We start from the raw sequence: 24513 nt of genomic DNA on the forward strand, positions 1-24513 counted from the left end.
GTAGAGGTGACACCGTCTATTCCTTCTGGCCAATGTAGCGATCCTGTCTAGCTGTCGTACTCCTCCCCAGATCTTCACCATGCTCGCGTACAACTGTCTGGTAGTGGAGGTTTTCTTCAGTAGGAAAATAACACTTTGCTACTCTTTATCACATCCGCAACCTGTTACACTTTGCCCTGCCACAAGACGACCGACAGATCTTCCACGATCATATCATTCACGTCAGATCGATCTTTTGCATCATTTTTCCACAGAATAACTAGTTTGCACTGCAATATAGCACTAAGCACGATAGCCATTGCAGTAACCTTCTGACGCAGCCTGGCGTTTGTCCTTGAGCACGAACCTCGCATCGCCTGGCTGCCTCTCTTGGACACAATGCCTCTTACTGTTACGAACACTTAGCGAGAAAAAGTGGCTCCACACAGAGTCAAACCTAAATAAATTAATTTCCTATAACAAAATTACAACGCAACTCTTCTAACAGAAATGCAGTCGATATCATCTTCAGGTTGAAGCGAAGCTTCTTTCATCTCCGTTGCTTGTACCGGGCTCTTTATTCCATTATTTGCAAAACTGTCGCTAAAATTTCGAACACTTCCCCACACGGTGCAACCCAAATCCCACTCAAAATTGAACAAAGAGTTTTTGTTTTCAACCTGTTCCTGAGTGTTTCTTGACTATATTCACCTGGTTGAACGCAAGTTTCATGTTCGCACTTCCATGTTCGAATGTTAGTATGAAATAAAACTAATTCTGCAAATAGACTCTTTCCCCCAGCATGTGAACTAATTTACCTCTTGCGGAAATTCATCAGTTCAATACTATTAACCCATTTCATGAAATTTATGTTCGCCACTCATTATCAATTTTATCGATATTATCTCCAAATTCGAAAGTTAAGCTGCCAGTAAAATACTTTCACAGTTTTCCATTCTCAGTGATACTGAAAAGCGATATTTTCTAAAGGGTGTCTATATTACAAGGAAGTCTATTCTGAATTTCTTTAACGTTTTTTTTTTTTTTTTTTTTTTTTTTTTTTTTTTTTTTTTTTTTTTTTTTTTTACTAAATCTTACAAGTCTTTTCCGAAGATTTTCCTCAACGTCTATATTGGTAACTTACAGATTTCGAGTTCCTTTGCTGTGTAATCAAGATATGGGGAGGGGTCAATATGGCCATTAACGCTACTTTTAGGAGTCAATTCTAGCAGTAGAAGTTAGAACACTACCACATATTTGGTCTAGGAATTAATTCGTGCGGTTGGTACGCACACATTGAAGCTGTAGTACAAACACAAAATACATAAATACCTTAAGAAAAATATTGTCCATCGCTAGCCACCACTTTCGCCAATCTGTCAGGCAATGTACGGATTCCGTGGCAAAAGAAGTCCTCATCCTTGGAAGCGATCCAGTCAGAGACCCATGTTTCGATATCTTCTGAAGAAGTAAACTGCTGTCCAATCAAATCGTTGTTCATGCAATCGAACAAGTAGTAGTCCGAAGGAGCAACGTCTGGTGAATACGGCGGGTGGGGTAAAACTTCCCATCCGACATTTTCTAAATAGGTTTTGACCGGTTTTGCGACATGTGGGCGAGCGTTATCATGTTGAACAATAAGTTTATCATGTCTGTTCTCCCATTCTGGTCGTGTTCTGGCCAGAGATTGCTTCAAACGCATTAATTGTCGTCGATAACGTTCTCCATTCATAGTTTCACCCGGTTGCAGCAGCTCATAGTACACCATATGCACAGCATAACCTTTGCACAGTGAATATCTCGTTTTGGTTGTGATGGACCTGGTTTCACCCAGGCCTTTTTTCGTTTAGGGTTCTCGTAATGGATCCACTTCTGATCACCCGTAATAATTCGATGCAGAAACCCCTTTCTGCTCTGTCGTTGAAGCAGCAATTCGCAAATGGTTTTTCGTCTTTCAACGTCTCTGTCTTTCAATTCATGTGGAACCCAATGTGACATCTTTTGAATCATTCCCATGGCTTTCAAGCGTTTGGAGACTGTTGTTTGATCAACGCCTAATGCTGCTGCAAGTTGTTCCTGCGTTTGACACGAATCCTGCTCGAGCAATGCTGTCAATTCTTCGTCTTGAAATTTTTTTGGCTGTCCAGCTCGCTCTTGGTCTGCCAAGCCGAAATCACCACTTCTAAACCGTGCAAACCACTTCTGACACGTTCGCTCAGCTAGAGCATGGTCACCATACACTTCCACCAAAATACGATGACTTTCAGTCGCACTTTTCTGCATGTTAAAGTAATGCAGCAGGACACCTCGCAAAAACACTTTATCAGGCACAAATTGCGCCATGTTCACTTAACTACAAACTGGTGTTGTTGACGCTTTAATCCACTGCCCTATACTACGAACGATACGCGGTCCACCCGCAAGAATTAATTCCTAGACCAAATAGAAAATGAACCAAACTTCAGAAAATAGCAAAATGACGTACAGAATACATCAAAAAGTAGCTCAAGTCAGGAAATAGCCAGCAGCAAAAACCGTATGGCTAGAACTAGTGGCTTTTTCGAAAATTTGTAGCTAGCCAGGTTCTCAAAATGGCCAGATCTAGTCACAAAATGGCTCAATTGGCAACCCTAATCTTAGAACGTTCTAATGAAATATTTATGCCACTACACAGCCATGGAGCCGCGTTCTCAAAAGTCATGGCTGAAAATGTACTTGCTAAGTAGCAACTGTCAACCTGTATACAAGGGCAATAACCATATTTATATTTGAGAGCATTAATGCACTTGTGGAACAGCATTCTGTTCATGGATGCTGGGCAATCAATGGGCATTGAAGTACTTTGGAGCTCGCACCTATTTTCATGTTTCTCCTTGATGACGCATTAATTATGTGTACGATGGACCGAAGACTCGCAAGGAACAACCAGTCAACATAAAAGGCAATGTCTTGCAGTAAAGGGGGAAACTGTTACAAAATAGAAATAAAGTTTCAAGAATATCAAATCCATTCATGGTTCACACTGTTCTAGATCCACTTATCGCTAGAACTGTTATTGTAAGACCTACTGCACTAAGTATTTTGTAACGAGAGAAGAAATAAAACAGCAAATACTATAGGAAAAGAAAAAGAATTTTTATTCCCAAAAGTTCGTTATAGACAATAAGTAATCCTATCCCCACAAGTGAAAAGTAAATCCCAAAACTAAACTACATAGAGAAAAAAAAAAAAAAAAAGTCTTAAAAGTTTATTTTTTTTTTCATTTCAAAAATTTTTTACGTTTTGGCCTAAACATTCTTACTTTTTTTTTTTTTTTGATTTTCTGACATTGTTATGGGATTTTTGGGGCTCTTTTGAGCCACTTTTTCTATTTTTTTGGTTTTTTTTAAATAACTTCTTCAGTAGTATATACTTCAACTGTTACACGCTACGTAGATAAATTTTCGATGGAACACAATAAGTATCACTTCAAGACCAAGGTAAACGCTTGAAATGAATAATACTTATTGTAACTCCAGCCGTTTTCTTTTTTTACTATTTTTTTGCGATTTTTTCGTCTTTTAAAATGTAATATACATATTATATATATATATATATATATATATATATATATATATATATATATATATATATATATATATATATATATATATATATATATATATCAATATAGATATAAGCAATTTTACACTGTATCATCTACAAATTTTGGGACAAAAAAAAAAATTACAGAATTGAAAATTAAGTGGAAAACAGCACAAACTTGTACAAAAAATATCTTATCTACGGCATGATAAAAATAAATCAGTGCAAACAGATAAAAGGAGTTACCACCACAGTGTAAAACTTCCAAGTAACAGAAATGGAATTACTACTTACTAATAATGATTATGCTAAGCGAAGTTTCTTCAAAACACGTTTCCCTTTTTTAAATATAAATTTATCATCTTTCACTTTCAAAGCGTATGATTAATTTGTTAATATTTCCCTTTCCCCATTGGACCAACTCAAAGTAACGCCAATTTTTCTCAGATTCAATTGAAATAGATTGTAGATGCACTGAAATAAAATTGCCTTCATCCATACAAACATTTAAAAGTTATTTGTTGTTTCGAACGAGACAATTTTTTTTCCCTCTTCTTTCATGAAATGGAAATGAAACAAGAATAAATAAAAAAAAAAAAAAAAAAAAAAAAATTGTGCCCAATGGTGTGGTCCTTACTCAGCTGTTTTTAGATGATATTATAACATTATTGTAGCTTTTATTTTATTTTATTTTTTCCCCACTTTCAAAATTTGTCTCATTTTGAGGTCTGCTTTAATTTATTTGGTTTTCGTAAGTTTCCACTTGTTACTTGTATGTTTGAAAAGTGCCCACTGCAAATTAACTAATTACTTTAGCAGTGAGAATATATTATGCTGTTTTACATATTTAGAATGTGTTACGCTAACTGCAACCAGCAAACCTGGCAATATATATATTTTTTTACGGTGAACAAATTATCCTATTTTTTACCCAACCCAGAATTTTTAAAACAATTTCATTAATTATAATTTAGTGAATAGTACGTGGGCAAAATGTAGTGTCTTCAGGATTGAAGGTAAACTTATTCTTTCTTCACTTGCGCTGCTTGTTTGGCCTGGTGAGCCTGCAATACAGCAACGGCTTCTTCAACCTACAAGGACAGATAATCAAGCATTAATTACTTGTTAATCACACTGCAGCAAATCAAGATTAAGAACCCGTCTAGACTAATACTAATCTATACCGTTCTATTTGCTGATACTATAGGATACAGAATTCAAATAAGAACAATCTTACCTTTAATCTTAGACTCGTGAAGAACTGTACATTAAAAAAAGAAAAAATGAGGAGTAAGGTTATCTACTTTTGTTAATCAGGAGAGTTTCATAAGTAATAATATATCTTATTTATCTATTTCTAGATGTCACCGAAGAAAGTGACAAAGCCTTTCTATTTCGAGTGTCCCCTGCTAGCGCTGCCGTCGATGTGAGCTTAGACGTACTTCCCTCGAAAAAGGAAGGACAAGTTGCAGTGGCAGAGATCCTTCAATAGTTGGATGCGGACAGGGTTGCCACATTGAATTATTTCACGGGCTTCGCTGTGCACTGTCTTAGCCACTATAACAGGATGTCTACTAAAATTCCAAAATGAAATTTCGTGATCTTTTCTTTACCAAATCATAAAACAGGGTGTCTACTAAAATTCCACAATGAAATTTCGTGACCTTTTCTTTACCAAATCATAAAACAGGATGTCTACTAAAATTCCACAATGAAATTTCGTGACTTTTTCGTGACCTTTTCTTTACCAAATCATAAAATTTCCTAACATTTTCAAGAGCGAATTTGGGTGCGAATTAGGCCGAATTTTCATCCATGCGATACAAACGTACTTTGCTTGAGATTTGGTAGCGTCTAAAGCGGACCATAGACATTTTGCTTGAGATTTGGTAGAGTCTAAAGCCGACCATAGACATTTTTGGTGTTGAATTTTGATGTTCTATAAAACAAAATTTTCCAATCTGTACTTACATATGCACAGTAAAAAAACGTGACCCAAAAGCTAAATTTCGGTACTTTCATGACCGTTTTCTGATTTCGTGACTTTTGTGACCGATAGACACCCTGTAAAATTTCCTAATATTTTCAAGAGCGAATTTCGGTGCGAATTAGGCCGAATTTTCATCCATGCGATTAAAACATACTTCGCTTGCGATTTGGTAGTGTCTAAAGCCGACAATAGACATTTTTGGTGGTGAACTTTGACGTTTTATAGAACAAAATTTTCCAATCTGAACTTACATTTGAACAGTTAAAAAAAATCGTGATCCAAAAGCTAAATTTCGTGACTTTCATGACCGTCTTCTGATTTCGTGACAGATAGACACCCTGTATAAGCAGCCTACGATCTTCACTCGCTTAGACCAAACCACTGAATGACAAATTGGCAACACAATCGAGGCCATTCATTGGGAAGGTTTCCTCCGTAAAAGGGCGATAAGGGTAAGGCCAAAGTATATTTCATATATTTTCCGAGGGACACTTGAAATAGGAAAGCTCTAGAATACAGTTTTAATATATTACAAACATCCGAGTTAATTTCTATTATAATTATGACACACTTTCTTTTTCTTTTCTTTGCGTGGGGAAAGGGAATTCAAACATACGACTGGGAATATATGTTAACACATCTTTAATGGCACTAACATAATAGTCCACATAATGGAAGGGAACGATCTGCTTCCCATATTTACAAAGCTTGCTCCCTAGTTTAAATTCAAATCAGGGTTTGGTATACTAGGGGATTCTATTTTGACAGTTTTTATGAAGGGAGGGTTTCCGCATTACCAAATCCAAAGGAGTTCACGCAATTTCAGGCTTGAATTCAGTAGCCAGATCAGAGAGTGGTCACAACTGTCTCTCGCACAGAACTTCTGTAACTGCGAATTCAATGAGAGAGTGAAAAGTGCATGGCTAGACCGGGACTAAACCCTGGATCTCTGGTGTAGTGTCGATTATATAATAATAATACAACCGCCAGGTGTTACTGGCTTGTAAGAGCACAACAAGAAGTTGTTGTACAAACCATGTGGTCTGAGTGACAGAAGATACACTTGAAACAATAGGAGCGTGTATGGCTGTTTTAGGAGTGGAATTGGTAGCGTAGTGGTTAACGCACCGGCACGGTACGTCGAAGATCTGGGTTTGAGTTTCGATCCAGATATGTACTTTTTCACTCTTGGTGCATTATTAGAGCTTAATTAAATACAATTGTAACGTACAGTGTACAACGGACCAGAAACTCACGGGGAAAAAATTAGTAAAATATCTATACTGCGAAGACCGTGCCCCTATTACGACAGACGGCAAGGGTGTTCATGCAAGAACAGCAAGAAGACAATAAGGTTAATTCCACGGTTGGCTGGTTTAAACCAGCTGTGGTTATAAATATAAATAAAATGTTCGTAAAGTGTAAGTGTTCGTAAAATCTTGATTAGCACGCATTTGTGCACGTATATTATTCGTATTATATTCAGACCTAAATTCCCCATTCATTACTCAAAAAGATTATACTACAAAAGCAATTTGTTTTTATTATAGATTTGTAAATGTTTGTTTTGTGATTTTTTTTGTAGTTATTATTGTTCTGTAATTGCAATCAAAGAAAAATTCTAAATATTGTTTCGTTTTAATAAAGTTTACTACTGATAAAATACATCGAAATGCCGTTCTTTGTGTGTCTGTGTGGGGGGAAGGGGGAGGGACATTAAACCCACGAGAGGCATTTAGTGAAATGAGAAGTATCTTTGGTATCTATTTATGTATAAATGAGCCAAAGTGGACTCAAATGACTCTTGACAATTATATTAAGAAACATATAAAGATCAGTACAACGTATTTTTATCATGATTCCTTCGTGAGTGAGTCGGCACACGTATCGTATTTGTGGCGAATTAGTCCTGGTTCCGAGTTCAAATGAAGGACAATTTCTCTCGGATGTAACTCGAGAAGCGGTTTTTATTCCGCTTTAAGCTTATGTGACCCCTTCCAGCATAACCCGGTTGTTGCATAATAACATCAAAGCGAAACAAACTTATTTCTGTCCATCTATGATATGAATACATAGAGTAAATTATTTAAACCAAAAAAACCTGGTTTAGACAAAAAAAAAAAATAATAATAATAAAAAAAATAAAAAAAAATAAAAATAAAAAAATAAAAAAAATAAAAATAAAAAATAAAATAAAATAAAATAAAAATAAAAACCATGGTTTTTGCCAACCCTACTTAATACATATCCAACAGATATACAACTAAGTTAATGTCAGTACTGCTGCTAATATTTTACTCCGAAATTTGGTAGTTAGTTTCATTCCATGCACGAAAAACTGCAATTCGAAGCCAAATAAATATTTGTTCGTCAATGGCAAGCAGAAATTTCGTTCCTTGATTTATGCAATTTTCAAGTATCAAAATAACTAAATGTAAAGGCACAAACGCCTCTGTCAGCAAGCTCCAACATTTTACGCTGCGGAGACTTAGGTCATGAATTTTATGTCGATAATGCTCGTTGCTAAGTGTCACTCTTCTTGTAGTCGGCAAACCGTTTTACTTTTGACAAGAAAATGTATGTGTTGGAGAATATTTTCATGAATCCCAAACAATTTGGATTAAGTTAGTTCTTTTTACAGTACTTCAAATACGAACATTCCTACATGCACTCTAATACGTAAGTGATACCATTTTTTAGTGTTTATCGCTTGTAGCTAATCAGCAAATAATAATGATATTCGTATTTCTGACCTATGAAATTCTTTACGAATTAAGTTGTTTCACCGAACTTGAGACTATAGTAACTTTTACTCAAATGTAATAGCATTTGTTAGCTCTTCACCAAAACTATATACGGAGTCAATTAGAAACAGTTCAAAACCATGTAGAAATCTGTAGTGAGAAGGGAAGCTTCGCTATGGTGTTGTTATATTATCCAGAGAGGGGCAATCAAACGTTGCGGTATGGTTTCGGTAGAGAGAACAACAACTACAACGCAATATTGCCGTCTTGTAACATGTTCAAAAGTGTGTCAATCGAAGCGAAGAAATTACATCGGATTACAACGTGGAACCATGGCAACACTTGATTCTCCAAATGACAGTTCGTATCTTAGTTTGATGCAAGTATAGTTCCATTTTACGGTATGATGGAAGGCGCGTTATCTAATACCGAATGTAGCAATACCGAAATCTTCCAAGTTTTCTTCTAATTTTTGAAAACCATTCCAAAAACAATAACCGTTACCCCACCCTTGAAGTAACTAACAAAGATAATCCAAACTGTTAATGTTATTAGAATCCCTCTTTGATACAAGTATGTAATAATCCTTTTGTTTATTACAGGTAAGTAATACACACTATATACAAACGTGTCACCATTGAATCCCTGACGAGACAAGGATACTGTCTGTTCAATGTTCACAGAAGGCTACAAGATATTTACGAAAACGATAACACTGACATGAGCATCGTGGAGAGATGGATAAGTTTAATTACAGAAAATTGCAAAGAAATCCAATCTTTCAGTTTAACGTCCCACGAGTATGTCCTTTTGCTACGGGAGAGGGATGATTAAAATGGATCACTAGGTGTTCCCGATGCTACGATAAAAATTGCTTGAATAGTGTGGCATTGTCAGGTAGTGTCGAGTGTTTACTGGTGCCAGATAATTATGGGATTCTGATTGAATATTTACTGGAGGAATTAATTTTTGAGCCTTACCGCAATTCACAGCTAAGTTCCGCTTCTCGAACTGCAACGCTAGAACCCAGGAATTAAACGTACAAATTTGGCAACAACGCATTATGGCATTCTGCGCAAGTTTCATCTCAAAATCTATTTCCTTAAATGTAAATTAATGCTTAAATAAAATGTGAAACATAACACGAAAAATGGTCAAACAATATATCTATTTCGTAACAAGATCGTTACTTTAAAGTACTTTACACATTCAAATAAATATTTCATAAAATTGAGCACTTCTTGTAAGATCTAACATCAAGTGCCATCTTGTGTGCTCATTGCAAAACGAATCAAATATTTTTCTTTTATTTCTTATCTTTTTCGTTATCAGAATACACAACCAAATGAATCAGTGTCTTGTGTTGTAGTTGAAACATAACTTTATCTTATAACACAATATTTAAAATATGTAACGTTTTATTGCGCAGTAGTTAAGGGAACGAGCTGAAATATGTACTGACTTCCGAGTGGTGATCTACCTTAAGGTAAGTGAATGACGGTAAAATTGGTGGAATGAGAATGTGGAAGGAACCCCACGGACACGATGATGTCCACCACCAACTTACTTGGCCAGAGATCGAACCAGGGAACTCCATGCACCAGATAAGCACTCTATTCATCGCACCGTGCCACTGGGAAAACTAGCGAAGAACACACATTACTAGCGAAGTAAATGTAAAACTAAAATATGCAGAGAAGAAAACTACAATTAACAAATTTCTTCAACACGTGAATGAAGCAACCCGAAAAGGAGAGAGTTGCAGATTTCTTGGAAAGTTAATGTAAAATAAGATGGAGGACAGGTCATAATGAAGAGAGTAACTATTTCTTTAAGTTGAACGCTCGGATGATTATGCACTAAGGATAAGGGAGATAATGGTGATTATGAATAAAATGCTGGCATGAAAAAAAAAAAAAAAAGTGGGGGAAACGAGAGAAAGCGCATCACACAGTATTTCACTTGGCTCGAACTGGAATCGAATTACGCGCCAGAGTTGAGATGTACCACTGAGCCACCGCACATGCCGTAAAGTGTGTAACCTCAATACCACACAAGGAAAATGGGAGATTACTTTCCTCTGATCTGTTGAGAGCGTTTGAAACCCTTTCTATCCCTTCGATTTTAAGACAAAAGATGAAACTGAGCGGACGTTTTATGACAGTTAATATCCAAGCATATGGTCACTTCTCTTCTCTAAGGCATAAAGCTCAAGGGAGCCAAGAGCCAGTTTCCAACTTTTTCATGTATTTTTTTTTTTTTTTTTTTTTAAAGAAAGGGACAAGACTGTTCTTCCAGATTTTTTTTTTTCGTTTTTTAAATGCCTAGCAAGCGATACATTCAGCCATTTTAATTCTTACTACGCTGGATTATTTTTTTTTTCGTTTTTTAAATGGCTAGCAAGCGATACATTCAGCCATTTTAATTCTTACTACGCTGAATTATTTTTCTTACTTCTTACATTAAGCTTGTTAGTCCGTATGAGGTACAAATTTAGATTTCTCATGTTCACTTATACGTGTGGTTCAATTGCGCTATTTCCTTCAACAGACCTTATGATTGTAATTTTCTTGTTATTCTACGGTGTAACATTTGAAACTTTTCAAAAACAAAATTAAAACCTCTTCATGTATGAATCGTACTTCCGATGCTATTTAAACAGTATTTATTACGTACGTCATTCATAGAAACTTACCTTGGCTTTGAGGGACTCGTGATGCTCCAACATATGAAGCAGTTCGGAATTGTCGATCTCGAGCAACATTCCAGTAATTTTGCCAGCAAGTTCCGGATACATGCGCTAGAAAAGAAAGAAAAAAAATAAGGTTTACAGTTATTTACTTTAACACATGTGATAATACAGCAGATCTATGTAATATAATTTATTTCCAAATTTACGTAAACATTTCAAGGAACATTATTTTATCCAATATATTCCACAGTGCACTGAGTTTCATTCACAGGATTCTCCGAAATCTTCATGTCATGTCCATATCATGATCCTCTGCCTGCAACTTTCAAGAACATGGGAAGAATGAAGTTTGCTAAAATCAAAAGCGTATTTACTTGATTCCGAATATTATCCCGCAACAGCTGTTATACGTGTGTCACATGTGTAACAATCCTCTAAAATCTTTGAGGTCTGTTCTTGAATTACAAATTTCGTTGCTCTCGTGTAAAAATGCATACACTATTTCTTTATAAAATTCTATTAGAATTAAGATTTAAACTTCCCTTCCTCGACCAATGGAGGTCGAGTGGTACAATGAAACTATCCTGAAGACGTCTATAGTTTTCACATTGAAGTTATGTATAATTTTTTTTATAGTAACTAATTTGTGACAAAACCAGCACACCGGGTGAAATCATTGCTTCTAAAAATTAGGCCTAGGTCTGTTAAACTCTAAGTACTATTACTAACACATAGCTTATCTTTTCAAATTACTGATCAACAAATGCCCTGTTCTCACTAAACTAGGGATGACAAGCATTCAATTCAATAACGTTTTTAAAGCATATCTACACCCAACATCATGATTTTTACTTCTTTCCCTAACAACTCATTAACTGAATACTATATTGGTAAGGACTTCACGATTGGACTGTGTTATATTTTCATGTTTAATGTAATTTTTATATCTTTATATTACAAATATTGATCACAGGGTGTCTACTGAAATTCCAAAATGCAATTTCGTGACCTTTTCTTTACCGAATCATAAAATTCCCTAACATTTTCAAGAGCGAATTTGGGTGCGAATTAGGCCGAATTTTCATCCATGCGATAGAAACTAACTTTACTTGCGATTTGGTAGCTTCTAAAGCCGACCACAGACATTTTTGGTGTTGAATTTTGACGTTGTATAGAACAAAATTTTCCAATCTGTACTTACACTTGTACAGTTAAAAAAAAAAAAAAAAAAAAAAAAAAAAAAAAAAAAAAAAAATTGACCCAAAAGCTAAATTTCGTGACTTTCGTGACCGACAGACACTCTGGATCAAATAGTATTTAATCAATAATCCAATCCGAATCTCTCAGCGCTACCTCATAGTAGTTAACACCTAAAATAGGCATTCCTACAGAGGTTCTTATCCAGGACAAATTAGTAAGTTGCTAAACCAGTTTCAAAAGTCAGCCAAGGAAACTGGATAAGTCCGATATTTACAAGTGTATACCGCACATCCCTTATTTTGAAGTGTGCAACACATTGTACTTTAAGAAATGATTTAGTTCATAAAGTCACTGTTAGATATGTAGACCCAAGACGGCATTGTTCGGAATTGTACTTTCAACTGTTGGTATCTGCACGTCATATGCAACGATTTGGCGAAAGCACAGGTGAATTGATGAAGCTGATGGAATGATCCAAGGGTAGAATGGAAGGAATAATAATAAATTGAATTTACACGCGCATATAGTATCAGGCGAAACTACGCTCCACTTTAGCACTAGTTCTTTTTTAGTGAGTAGCTGTGCACAACTTTCTTTTGCTAATCAGAAAATAGTGGGCGTGATGCTATTTAAAATATAAAATTTTAAATTAGTCATATCAGCAATGGGAAACTTCATATGTATTTTTCATTATATCGTTTAGTTTTGCAGTTGTGTTTTCAAAAATGGACACTAAACTTGGTGGGAACAAGTGTTTTATCAATTCAGTGTTTATAAAATACCATGAAAAGTTTTCAACCATATATCACTGATCATTTTCGCTAAAACTACTTATTAACCTCTTAATCTCTTCGGATTACTCTGAAAACTAACAGTACGAATTACGAAATTTTAATAATAGTAATTAAACTGCATTGGGGTTTTCGTACAAATTCGTTAATTTGTTTAATAATAAAAAAAAGAAATCCACGGTTATATATTTCCTTCTTAAAGAAATAGGATTTTTTTTTTTTTAAGCACAAATATGCTAAAATATTTAAAAAAATAAAGATTTCAAACTTCAGCTCATCCCTGAAATTTAGCAAATGACCTATGTGACTTCACTTTTCAGTAAAAACGTAAAAACTGTCTTATAGTATTTGCAATACTGTGTAGAGTCCATCACATAATAAAATAATATTTCAAAGCGTGATCACTGAAGAAACATTTTCAAAGTATTGGGAAATTTTTGCAAATTTGCGATTTTGTCAGCTTCTGTCCTTGCTCATTACTTAATCACCATCATCGGTACTCTGCCATTATTGGCAGGTCACTTGCCGCAGCTGAGAAGCTTCCATGCTCCACGGTCGTCTGCTAACCTCTTCGTCTTCACGTATGACCTTTCTGTTTTTATATCATCCATTAATTGTAGTCTCCTTCGCCCCTCCCTCTCTTTCCTGCCACCATACCCTCTAGGACGTCCCTCATGATACAATCTCTTCTTAGGCAATGTCCTAACAAGCTTCTCTTCCTCTTCTTAACAATATCGAAAAGTGTTCTTTTCTCCTCCACCATTTCTAACACCCTCTCATTCGTTTTCCACTCAACCCAACTAATTCTTTCCATTCTTCTTCACACCGACATTTCGAAGGCTTCCAGTCGTTTTTCATCACTTACGTAATGTCCACGTTTCCGCCCCATACCGTACAACACTCCACATGAAGCATTTTATGAAGTTTTTTTCTCAACTCTTTATTCAAGGTCCCAGAAAACACTTTTCTTCCTCCTTTCGCCATTCCTATCCTTGCTTTTATTTCACGTTCACACTTCATGTCATTACTAAGAACAGTACCTAAATATCGAAAACTATTTACTTGTTCCATTTTCTCGTCTCCCACTTTTATATTTGACACAGACCTCTTCGTTCCTATCACCATGGCTTTTGTCTTCCTAACATTTATATTCATCCCATATTCTTCAAAGCCCATCCTCAGGTTTTCTAACATTTTGTTGATTTCCTTTTCAGATTCTGCAACAAGCGCCATATCGTCTGCAAATCTTATGCATCTAATCATTCTACCTCCTACCGAAATGCCGTCAACATCATGTAAACTCTTTTTCACTAACTCTTCTAGATACACATTAAATAGTGTTGGCGAGAGGCAGCATCCTTGAACTCCGCTTGCAATTGCACTGTCTTCTGTCAGTTCTTCCCCTATCCTAACACTTACTTGTTGGTTCATGTATAAGTTTCTTATGAGTCTTCGGTCTTTCCACTCCCACCCTCCCAACAATTCGCAATTCAGCAGTCAAAAGCCTTTCCTAGATCAATAAATACAACATACACCTCTTTCCCTTTTTCTATAAATCTTTCACCGTTCGCCGTTAATAATCCAATTGCATCTCTTGTGCCCTTGCCTCTTCTGAACCCGAACTGCTGCTCCTCAACTTCATTTGTTCTTCCATATAACATTCTGTTCAGTATTCGGAGCAGAATTTTAGCAGCATGAGATATGAGACTAATAGTTCTGTAATCCTCAGATCTTTTTGGGTTCGATTTCTTAGCCATCGGTATCATGATGGTCTTCAAAAAGTTATTACTTAAAGAACTACAAAATTGCTACAGCAACGACCATTCAAGTTGAACAATTAGAAATTCTTACGAATTCACACATATTAATTTTAAATGAACGTACCTGGATAAGTGGGAAAAGTCTCTCTCCCAGCATCTGCTTCTGCTCTTGTGGTGGTGCTGCAGCCAACATGGACGCTGTCAAAGGCTCCTGGCCTTGGATGTGCACCGCCTACAAAGAAACAAAACGAATGCATTACAAGAGGACTCACAGATTGAAGAAAAACATTAATATATCCAATATTTTAACACAAATTGAGAAAAAAAAAAAAAAAAAAATGTTTGTGAATTTATGACCCATGACATTAACCCTTGTAATGCTGACGTTTTAATAACAATTCCCTGAAAATCGCACTCAAGTGTGCTGTAAATGTAAATCTACAGTTATCACACACGCAGAAGCGATCAACTTTTACGGACACCTAAATGTTCATCTTACAGATTCGTATCCTCTGATGACTATGTAGGTTAAAGAAAAGAAAGAAAGAAAACCGAGTAATTGCTGTTATTGTACCTTGCTAGTCCCGTGATTAGGAAATTTTATACTATGTGCCTGTTGCACCAGAGTACAGATTTAATAGCTATAGAAACAGTTCAAAAACTTTTGGGAATTTGCTGCATTAATTGTGACCAATTTTGGCATCACCAACTGATTTTAAAAGAATAAATCATGAGATTTAGCTCTTCTGTGACTCTAGTATTTTTCCTCAGACACACTACACGACTATAATAACTTAGCGTAATTATGCATGAAACACTGGAAAGCTAACTTTGAACATAATGAATTGTTAGTTTCCTCGTGTATTGGTGAGTGGTTCACCACGCAAAGTCAAGCGTTTTACCTGTACACAAAGTATTGGCCCATAATAGCTTAAAAATTCACACACTGGTGAGAAGTAATAGTTTAACACATTTAGTGTTCCTTCTTTATAAATATACACTAGGTAGTTTGTATGAAACTTTTGACGTAGTTGAAAGTACATGATCCCAATAATCACATCTTATTACTATAAGCATAACGGTTATAGCGGAATTTTCCTAATGCTCCTATAAAACAGAAGAGCTCACATTGCTCTTTTCAATTATTAAAAACAATAAGGGGCAACAAACTGAAAAATTTTAATTCTGATGGGTGAAACCATTGGCGTTCATTAAGATCATCAACAAGAAAATATACATGTATCATTCAGATTGCAGAAAATAACTTCACATTTCGAAGAACGGAGGGCTTCTTAGCAGGGAAAAGGAATAGAAGATATAAGGTGACAGGAAAAATAGCCTACGCAAAAACACTTTGGTGAACGAGGAGATCGATATAACTTTGATTTTCCTTTCTAATAACGTGAGCCTAAATCATGTACTTTTAATCTTACGTTCTTTTCTATTTCTATCACCTGCCGAAAACCCTACAGTGCTTCAAAACCTTACGAATTATTTTGGATAATCTCAATGGTGTTTTCTCTTTCTTTTCTTTCTTTCTTCAACCAATAAAACTTTTCAACCACAGGATTCAACAGGTAAAGCATATTCTTTTTCAGGAGGAAATATATTCTTCTGGGACATGAAAACAGAAGAACTTTGAAGTTCACACGGCAGTCGGTAGTTTCGATCAGAAGCATTAACTACTATAGTCTGCATCACCTGAATTGGCATGTGGCATCAGCCAATAAGCTCACAGTGCCCTGTTACTAAACCTTCAGGGAGGAATCTAATCATTCATAATTGTCCACAAATACGAACAAAATCAATTATGAATGATTAGATTCCTCCCTGAAGGTTTAGTAACACCGCACTGCGAGCTTATTGGCTGATGCCACACGCCAATTCGGGTGACGCGGACTATAACCAAAGATGGTGCGCGCGAAACAGTAATCTACTTGTGAAGAGCAAACAGGACGAAATCCAAGTGAAACTTAAAGGAATTTGGTATGCATGTATGAGAAAGATCGTATGGAAAGTAACATCACCAGGGCCGTGTGAACACTGCAGACTTGCCACGTTCCGGATGTCCAGTTAGCAGCATCAAGCAAACTAAGAACGCATACCAAGAACGGCTATTGAAAAGGTACTTCGTAATGATCGGCAAATCCATCTTTACATCTTTTTGGCCCGATAAAGATATTCAAAGTTTCAATTCCAAAGATATCGGTTGCGCACAAATGGCTATATTCCCAAAAGACTAATTTATGAACAGGCTATTTTGAAATCTGTACCACGGTGAGAGAAATGTGTTGAAAGACTTGGCTGCTATGTTGAAAAGTAGATTTAGAGTAAGCATTTACTTTGTATACATTCTTGATGTGATATGCATTACATTTCCTTCTTCATACATTGTTGTGGGTTAATTATTGATCCGGCCTCGTAATATTTTGGAATTAACCAACTGAGGACTGGTCGCTTTTTATGTATCACAATTCATCACTTGAAATCTGAAGTGTTTACTAACCTGTTGGACTGGCTGCGGAGCAACCGGCATTGGTTGTGGTGGATTCCGCATTGTCGGAGTGTATTTGTAGTTTGGACGAGCCTGAGCAGACACAGAGACTGCAGTTGGTGCTCCCATTGGTCGTGCAGTTGGGATGTTGGCTGCACCCACTGAAATACAAACAAATATTTCAATCAAAAACTTATTAACAATGACACTACATACCTGACTAATTACGTTATACTATTATAATTTAAATCCATATCGGTACTAGATATTATCGTCTATTCCAAAAGGATAGTAAGAATATTTTCAATGGACGATAATATGTATATTATTCTAACTTTCTTCCGATCTTTCCAACGTTCACAACACAATCAGAAGATCAGGGCTCATAGTGGTCTGGTCTCTTGTAAATAGTTGAAAAGTGACTAAAATCTCATAATGTCCCTTTTTTCCTTTGTCAATTTCTCCACCTCTCTCCCTCCTTTGTTGTTTTATCTTTTCTTCTTTACTACTACTTTTTGAGCTTCCTCTTTTCTTAAGTTTTCTAAGTATGCTTTGTAGTTACGGTAAGCAGACTTAGCAGATGTTAAGAAGCTTCTCAGTAGGTGGAACCAGTTCTGGCCTATTTCCAAATTTCTTCATCCCAGACATTATATTTAACTTAGCTTTGAGAGTTCTCAAAGCCATGAAATATTCCAATTCATCACTTACTCTTCTTAAGAACATGCAAGCATAACACTAGACGAATATGATGAACCACACAAACACACACAACGTTGAGCGGAGTGTTAACTACAAGTATTACGAGAGAAAACTAAAAGACTATTATGATAGAAGAAAGAATAGACACAGAAGGGTTCTCAACCCCACCTTGAGAACTTAAGCATCCACCAACCATTAACTGCTTTAGAAAGAATAAAAGCTGACTGTTTCACATGTGGCAGCAAGTACTGAAGCTTAGAAGAGTAAGGAGTAACAAGTTTCTGCTTTTATCCATTTATTTTTATAATATTTTTCTTAGAAAACTGCCAATGCAAAACATAAAAGCATACTAAAATGTCACTTTAGCTCCCAAAAAAGTAACTTTTAGTGACAAATTTGAAAAAAAGTAACTTTTAGTGACCAACTTGAAAAAAGTAACTGTTAAAAAAAAAAAATACTCGCTATGAGCCCTGAAAGATGAAAATAAAACGCACGGACTACCTCACTAAATCTCGCTTTAATTTTTTGAACTAAATCATGTTATGCTAAAGCAATCATTTATAAAATACTAACAAAATTATGTTTCCAGAAAATTCCGGGCGAAAAACACTCGCCTCAAAGTAACTACCGTTTGTGGACAGGGTAATTTATGAAATGGGAACAAAATCGTCTGAGCAAAATCCGAAAATTAAAACTCACTTAATAATAAACTACTTATACCATATTATAAGGCTGTTAGTAGATCATTGATTTATGCAAGATGTACAAAATCGTTACATACGTATCGAAAGAGACTTTTACATCCTTCTTAATGTATCTCCTGAATTTTATTGAAAAACCTATACGCATATGAGAAACAAACTATACCCTGGCCGGTGAACGAGGATTTCTGACAGCTTTGCACAAGGCCACGGCTAGCGACCAAACACAGCAGGTCAGCCAACCTTACGCTCAGAATCTGTCGCGTCTCCATGGTAACCACTGCACACTGCCAAACTTTCACTCACCCCCTCTCCACCTCAACGAGGAAGCAGACGATTCTTCCCTTGCGCGAGAAGCACATGGCAACACCGCACTCCTCAATCGTCCTCGCAAGCTGAGCTGTCAGAAATCATCGTTCGCCGGCCAGGGTATAATCTAAAACTATGAATGTAAGAGACGCCTATATGCATACCACTTGTGAAGGAATTAATATAAGTTTTCACCATATTACTCCATTACTGTTTTTTTTTTTTTTTTTTTTTTTAATTACTGTAGTGTAAATTAAGGATGGATGTATAAACAACTAAGAGCAAGTCGAGGAATGCTACATACACTAATGTTCCCCATATATTAAGAAATGACTGACAATGTACTGAAATCTTACGAAAACAGTTTCTAGATGTGATGCTCGTTACAATTTGTCAGTGATCACACATTGTTCAATTAAAACCTTTTTAGAGCTTAATTACTTTCAACATTACGCATTTTAAGCATTTTGCTCTTTCGAATCCTTAAAGACGCTTCTCCATTGGTTTATGACCTAGATGTCCAGGTTACTGAAATAACATATTAACCAAGTAAGTCTTTGGCCTATGAACCTGAAGGTTGAGTGTCGCGTTCACAAGAGTTCGCCTTTCACTAGTTCTTCGCCAATTGGACCTATTTTCAACTTTGTATTCCGAAATAACATATAATCAAAATATTGCAATAATCTATCAAAATACTCTAAGTTCCTTCGAGGTATGAGCAATTGCTTGGAACTGTAAAATGAAACCACCATGTTTCTCTTTCACTCTGGCTAAGGTAGATAGGGGTAGTCGAAGCAGATTTTTGCTGTAAGAGCCCAGTTAAAAAACCTCCAATAACGATTTCCTTCTGCAGTTCACTTACATTATTTTTCTTATTGGTTAAAAACATAATTTTCTGGTTTTAAATTTGTTTCCACATGTATTGTGAAGAAAGAAAAACAATTATAGAAATATGACTTGCACAGAAGACCATGAAAATATCAATAGCCAGCTTATTTTCTAGAAGGTTTTAGTGTAAATTGTTCCTTTTTTTAAAAAAATCTAATAGTATACATGAAAAACAAATTTACTGACATTATATTGTAACCGGCTGGAGTTCAAGTCGCTGTTCGGGCGTCCATTTATCTATGTAACCGTCAGTAGTTCTGGTCGCTGTCCTTGGCTCGTGGTATTACCAATAAGTATACTCCTGATACTTAACTTACCTGGACAGGACGACGAAGACCTCTCCAAAGAAGATTACAAACTGTTTCCCAAAAAGCTCGTCGGTCTCAATAATGAGATGAGCGTTAGGCGCCGAGAGGTTCGGGTGTCTCGTCTCGAAAACCTCACGGACGATCAGACGGTCATCCAAACCATAACGCACACAAACACCACTCATACATACAACGAAAACACACTGGGTTAAATGACACTATACTTATTTATTAGAACACTATTTTGAAAAAAAAATAACGAAGAGAAATGAATACAACACTGGACACTAATAAATTTTGCCGCTGAAATTACGTTTTGCCCTTTTTGGGAAATATAGCCCTTTATATATATATATGATTATAATTCAGATATCACTATAAATTCTTCGCTCACACCATTAACACGCTTGGGGGATTAGCACTGGGAAAAAGTTGTCTGGATCGTCCCACGATGAATCCAGTTGTTACGCTGAACAGCCCTGCAGCGTAAAGGTGAATCTTCAGTAAACACACAAAAGAAGATCTCTATAATGGAATACAGATATTGGAGGGCGCGTATATAACATTTTAAACGCACAAGGTCTGAGGACCTGGGATTTCACTGATTGGGGCTAGCCGTAAGTAATCGTCCTTCATCGGCTAAATAGCTTGTGCCCCTTAACACAACTTATGTTTGAAGTTCAACGCGAGATGCGTGGTTGCATCTTCCAGACCTGTAGTCAAACTCTTCGAGCGTCCAAGCTCAAGCTACGGGTTGCAATGGTCAACAGAAAAGTGTTGGCAGTTCATTTCAAAAATTACTCAGTTACTCACCTGTATGCACATACAAACAGAATATAGAAAACAATTTCTGTTAATTTTAGTCAACTGCCCATAATGCACTAGACACGGCGATAACACTGGCGTGAGAAAGTACAGATAACGGGCTACGAAACAACACAGTTGGTGCCACTTTGGTTACTGAAACATCTGGTCAGTCCGTATTTCTCCAATCTATTATAATGTTTCCATAAGCGATTAAAGAAAACACTTAATTCAGTTCCCATTAACTATAGAATATATACTATGCATATAATGAGTCAGGGAGAAACACTGAAATGGTTAGTCACTAACTGAAATGTTCTCAGCGAAAGCAACGTTTTAAATATATATATGAAAAAATGATGAAAGACTTCTTTGTCCAATTGTGTGGGAAAGAAGCAATTCCCACCAAAGAAAGAACTTATGTGCGTTGCAGAATAAAGTATAAATCGAAAATAATGATCACAGTCTTTACGAAATATACAGAGTGTCCACAAAAAATCCTTCTATAACCTGGTAGCGGTTATATATGGCGTCTGAAACGTGGAACGACCTGTCAAGTGCACACGTAGACAGGTTGAGAACCCTTGGCCGTATGCCGAAGTATGAATAAAATTAGGTTTTTCACCAAAATTTGAAATCGGTTAGTTGGCAACACTGTCATATGGTGTGAGACTTACGTGTATGAACGTTGAATGGTTTTTCACCTGAAAAAGGGCTATTAAAATAGTTAAATAACTTGTTCACTCACTACAACATGATGAGGTTCCTGCATGAGCAATGTCCAATCCGAATGTTCCATAAAGTAATAAGATCCTCTTGAACAATTGGTGCAGTTGAGTGTCCTTATCTTCCGTTTCTTCACATGTTGAAACCATGCTGTCTTCCTGTGTTGAGTATCCTCCGCGATTCTCCAACGATGAGTTGATGAGGGGAGAAGGGTTTTTTTTTTTTTTTTAACACTGGTGTGAGAAACGAGACATGGTTATAACACCTGTATGATAACTTTTTTTTTTTTTTAAGTTCGCAGAAAGCGTTTATAGGGCTATTAAAATTCTTATTAAAAAAAAAAAAAAAACACAAATACTTTTTGTAAAATGTTTAAGTGTTCCGTTTCGATCACTTTATTTGATATAATATGAAGTAAATACGTTATAGGGCTATTTAAATGCTTTTTTTTTTTTTTGTTTTTTAACACTAATAAATTCTTTTCATAAAATGTTTAAGTGTTCCGTTTCGATCACTTTATTTTGTGTAATATGAAATAAATACACACACACGATAACTATTTATGAAAACATCGACTTGAAGAATTATCAAATATCTTAATAAAAATTAGTAAATATACTGATATCTGTATTTAAAATATAATAATATGAATGAATAAGCAAATAGCAAAACATGTTAAAGGTACTAAAATATTAAAATTATTGTTAAAGTTTCGATATCATTCTAATATATTTGAAAAATATGAAAATCATTAAAAAAGTAAAATGAATGGAAATGTAAACACATGATAAACTGACAATATTTAAACAAAATAAGATTTTCACCTGTATGTCCCTTTTTTTTTTTTTTTTTTTTTTTTTAACTGTGCCTCGTGTTGTTTGGCAGAAAAGAACGAAAAATCGTTTTTCAAAAATAAAAAAAATAAACTTAAGTGTCAAAATTGACGTTCATAGTAATTCCAAGAAATAAGCATGATTCTGCATATCAAAGAAAAAGATTGTGATTTCGTTGACATGTATGAAGAAAATTCGGCACGCCATAAGATCAAATGCCATCTGCTCGTCGTGAAAATCGAGACTTTAATTCAATAATGCTCAATACAACAAATGGTTTCATTCTGAAACAAAGTTATTATTAGCTTAGGCCTAGAATAATGGTCGTTGTTCACTTCCATAAACGTAAACATTGTAGGGTTATCAAAATAGATGGGTATTATCTGCAAAAAATTTGTTAATAAAGCGTTGAAAACTATTCAATATTGATCCAAGTTTTTCAAAGGTCTGAATCAAGGAAGTTGACTCACTAGTCCAAACATTCCTGAAAATAAATGGTCATTATGCCATGAATTGACCAAAACCATAGGTGGGAAAAATGTTTAATACTACACGTACTTACACACACAATATGCCATCGACACCTGCGAGGCAAAAAAACTAGAAACGAGGAAGGCCTGCAACCCTAGGCACTTACAAAATTGTTTCTGCACAAAACTGAAATATAAACATTAATATTCAGTAAACTACGCGTATGTTCCCTGGAACATAACATACGTCTTCCACCTAGAAAAAATGTGTAAACACACAAAATACAAATGCTCTCGTAGCATCGTAAAGATATGTCTCTATAAGACAAAATACATGAGACCTACTAAGAGAAAAACATGAGATACAAACAAGAGTATAGTCAACGACATTACAAATTTCTGGTCGGTCTGAAAACATCCAAATTAAATTCCCTACAAAACAGCTGTAACAAGCTTCCTTAGGCATCTTCGCTACAAAATTTTCAAAATGGTCTTATTAACGCAAAAAAAATTCAGTCATCGAGCATACGAAATAATTGACAAAGTAATTTTTCATAAAACATTATGGCTTCATGCTGTTGGAAAGAAAGAAAATAAGTTTATTTTTCAAGCTCTATTTCAATATCTCAGAGACGGCTGAAACCTCATAAATAATGGGCCATGTCGATTTTTTAAGAAAATCATCCGTCATTGGCAGTATGGCTGAAACCTAAAGATTTGTATTCCAAAACCTTTGGCCATGTTGATTTTTTTTTTTTTTTTTTTTTAAATCCTCCATAACAAAATAATTTTACTAAAAAAATTCCAAATAGTTTTGGGACATACAGTGACTAAAATATAACTTTCTCAAAATTAACATGAAAAATAAACATTACAACTCATTAGCATACAAGTACACAATATAGTTACGATTCATAAACATTAAAATATTCACTGAAATGTTACTAGACATTAAAATATACTCTAAAAATCTAACCTAAGAATACGCATGCTTAGTTACGGGTACCATAAAGAAGAAGGGAAATGAAAAACTATATTTTGCGATTGATGGCGAAAATACAGTTAGCTATGGAATATCCAATGGATTAGCCACATCCATTTTGCAACAGATCTGCAATTCCAAGAAAAATTGCCTCCCTGAAAAAAAATATTTATATTTATCCCCATAAAATATCCTACCCGAAGAAGTTTCCCTACGGTCGTTCAGTGGTCTAGAGAAGACGAAAAAAAAAGTTAATTAGAAATTACAAGAAAATACAGAAGTTAAACATATTTCCGCATATATATTAATATGAGGGGAAAAACGACCGTTCACCATCAGAATATCTGTTCATATAGTTCCTTCTACAATAAAAAGATTACTGCTTTCGTTCGGAGAATTATACTATTCACACGACATTCCTACACATTCTATTACCAACAAGGAAATGTCTGTTATCACTTGTTTAAGGCTTAGCCTACTTTCCGTTCTAAACTTTTCTCTTCGAACAAAATATATCATGTCACATCCTGGAAATTCAAATAAGTCAAAATCGGGTTA

At 35.5% G+C, this 24513-nt stretch overlaps 1 protein-coding gene across 1 annotated transcript in view; it reads right to left on the reverse strand.

The window, feature by feature from the left end:
- Positions 1-3090: 3090 nt before the first annotated feature.
- Positions 3091-24513, reverse strand: part of LOC145676493 (polyadenylate-binding protein 4-like) — a 48116-nt gene continuing 26693 nt past the window's right edge. The window contains exons 9-12 of the mRNA XM_081747296.1: positions 17248-17396; positions 14866-14973; positions 10994-11098; positions 3091-4655 (exon numbers count right to left, since the gene is read on the reverse strand). Coding sequence (XP_081603422.1) covers positions 4587-4655; positions 10994-11098; positions 14866-14973; positions 17248-17396 — 431 coding nt within the window. The 3' untranslated portion in view covers positions 3091-4586. The remainder of the gene's footprint in view (positions 4656-10993; positions 11099-14865; positions 14974-17247; positions 17397-24513) is intronic.

This window comes from Thermobia domestica, unplaced genomic scaffold, assembly GCF_964235325.1.
Source record: "Thermobia domestica unplaced genomic scaffold, izTheDome1.hap1.1 HAP1_SCAFFOLD_168, whole genome shotgun sequence".
In the NCBI taxonomy this organism is placed as follows: domain Eukaryota; kingdom Metazoa; phylum Arthropoda; class Insecta; order Zygentoma; family Lepismatidae; genus Thermobia; species Thermobia domestica.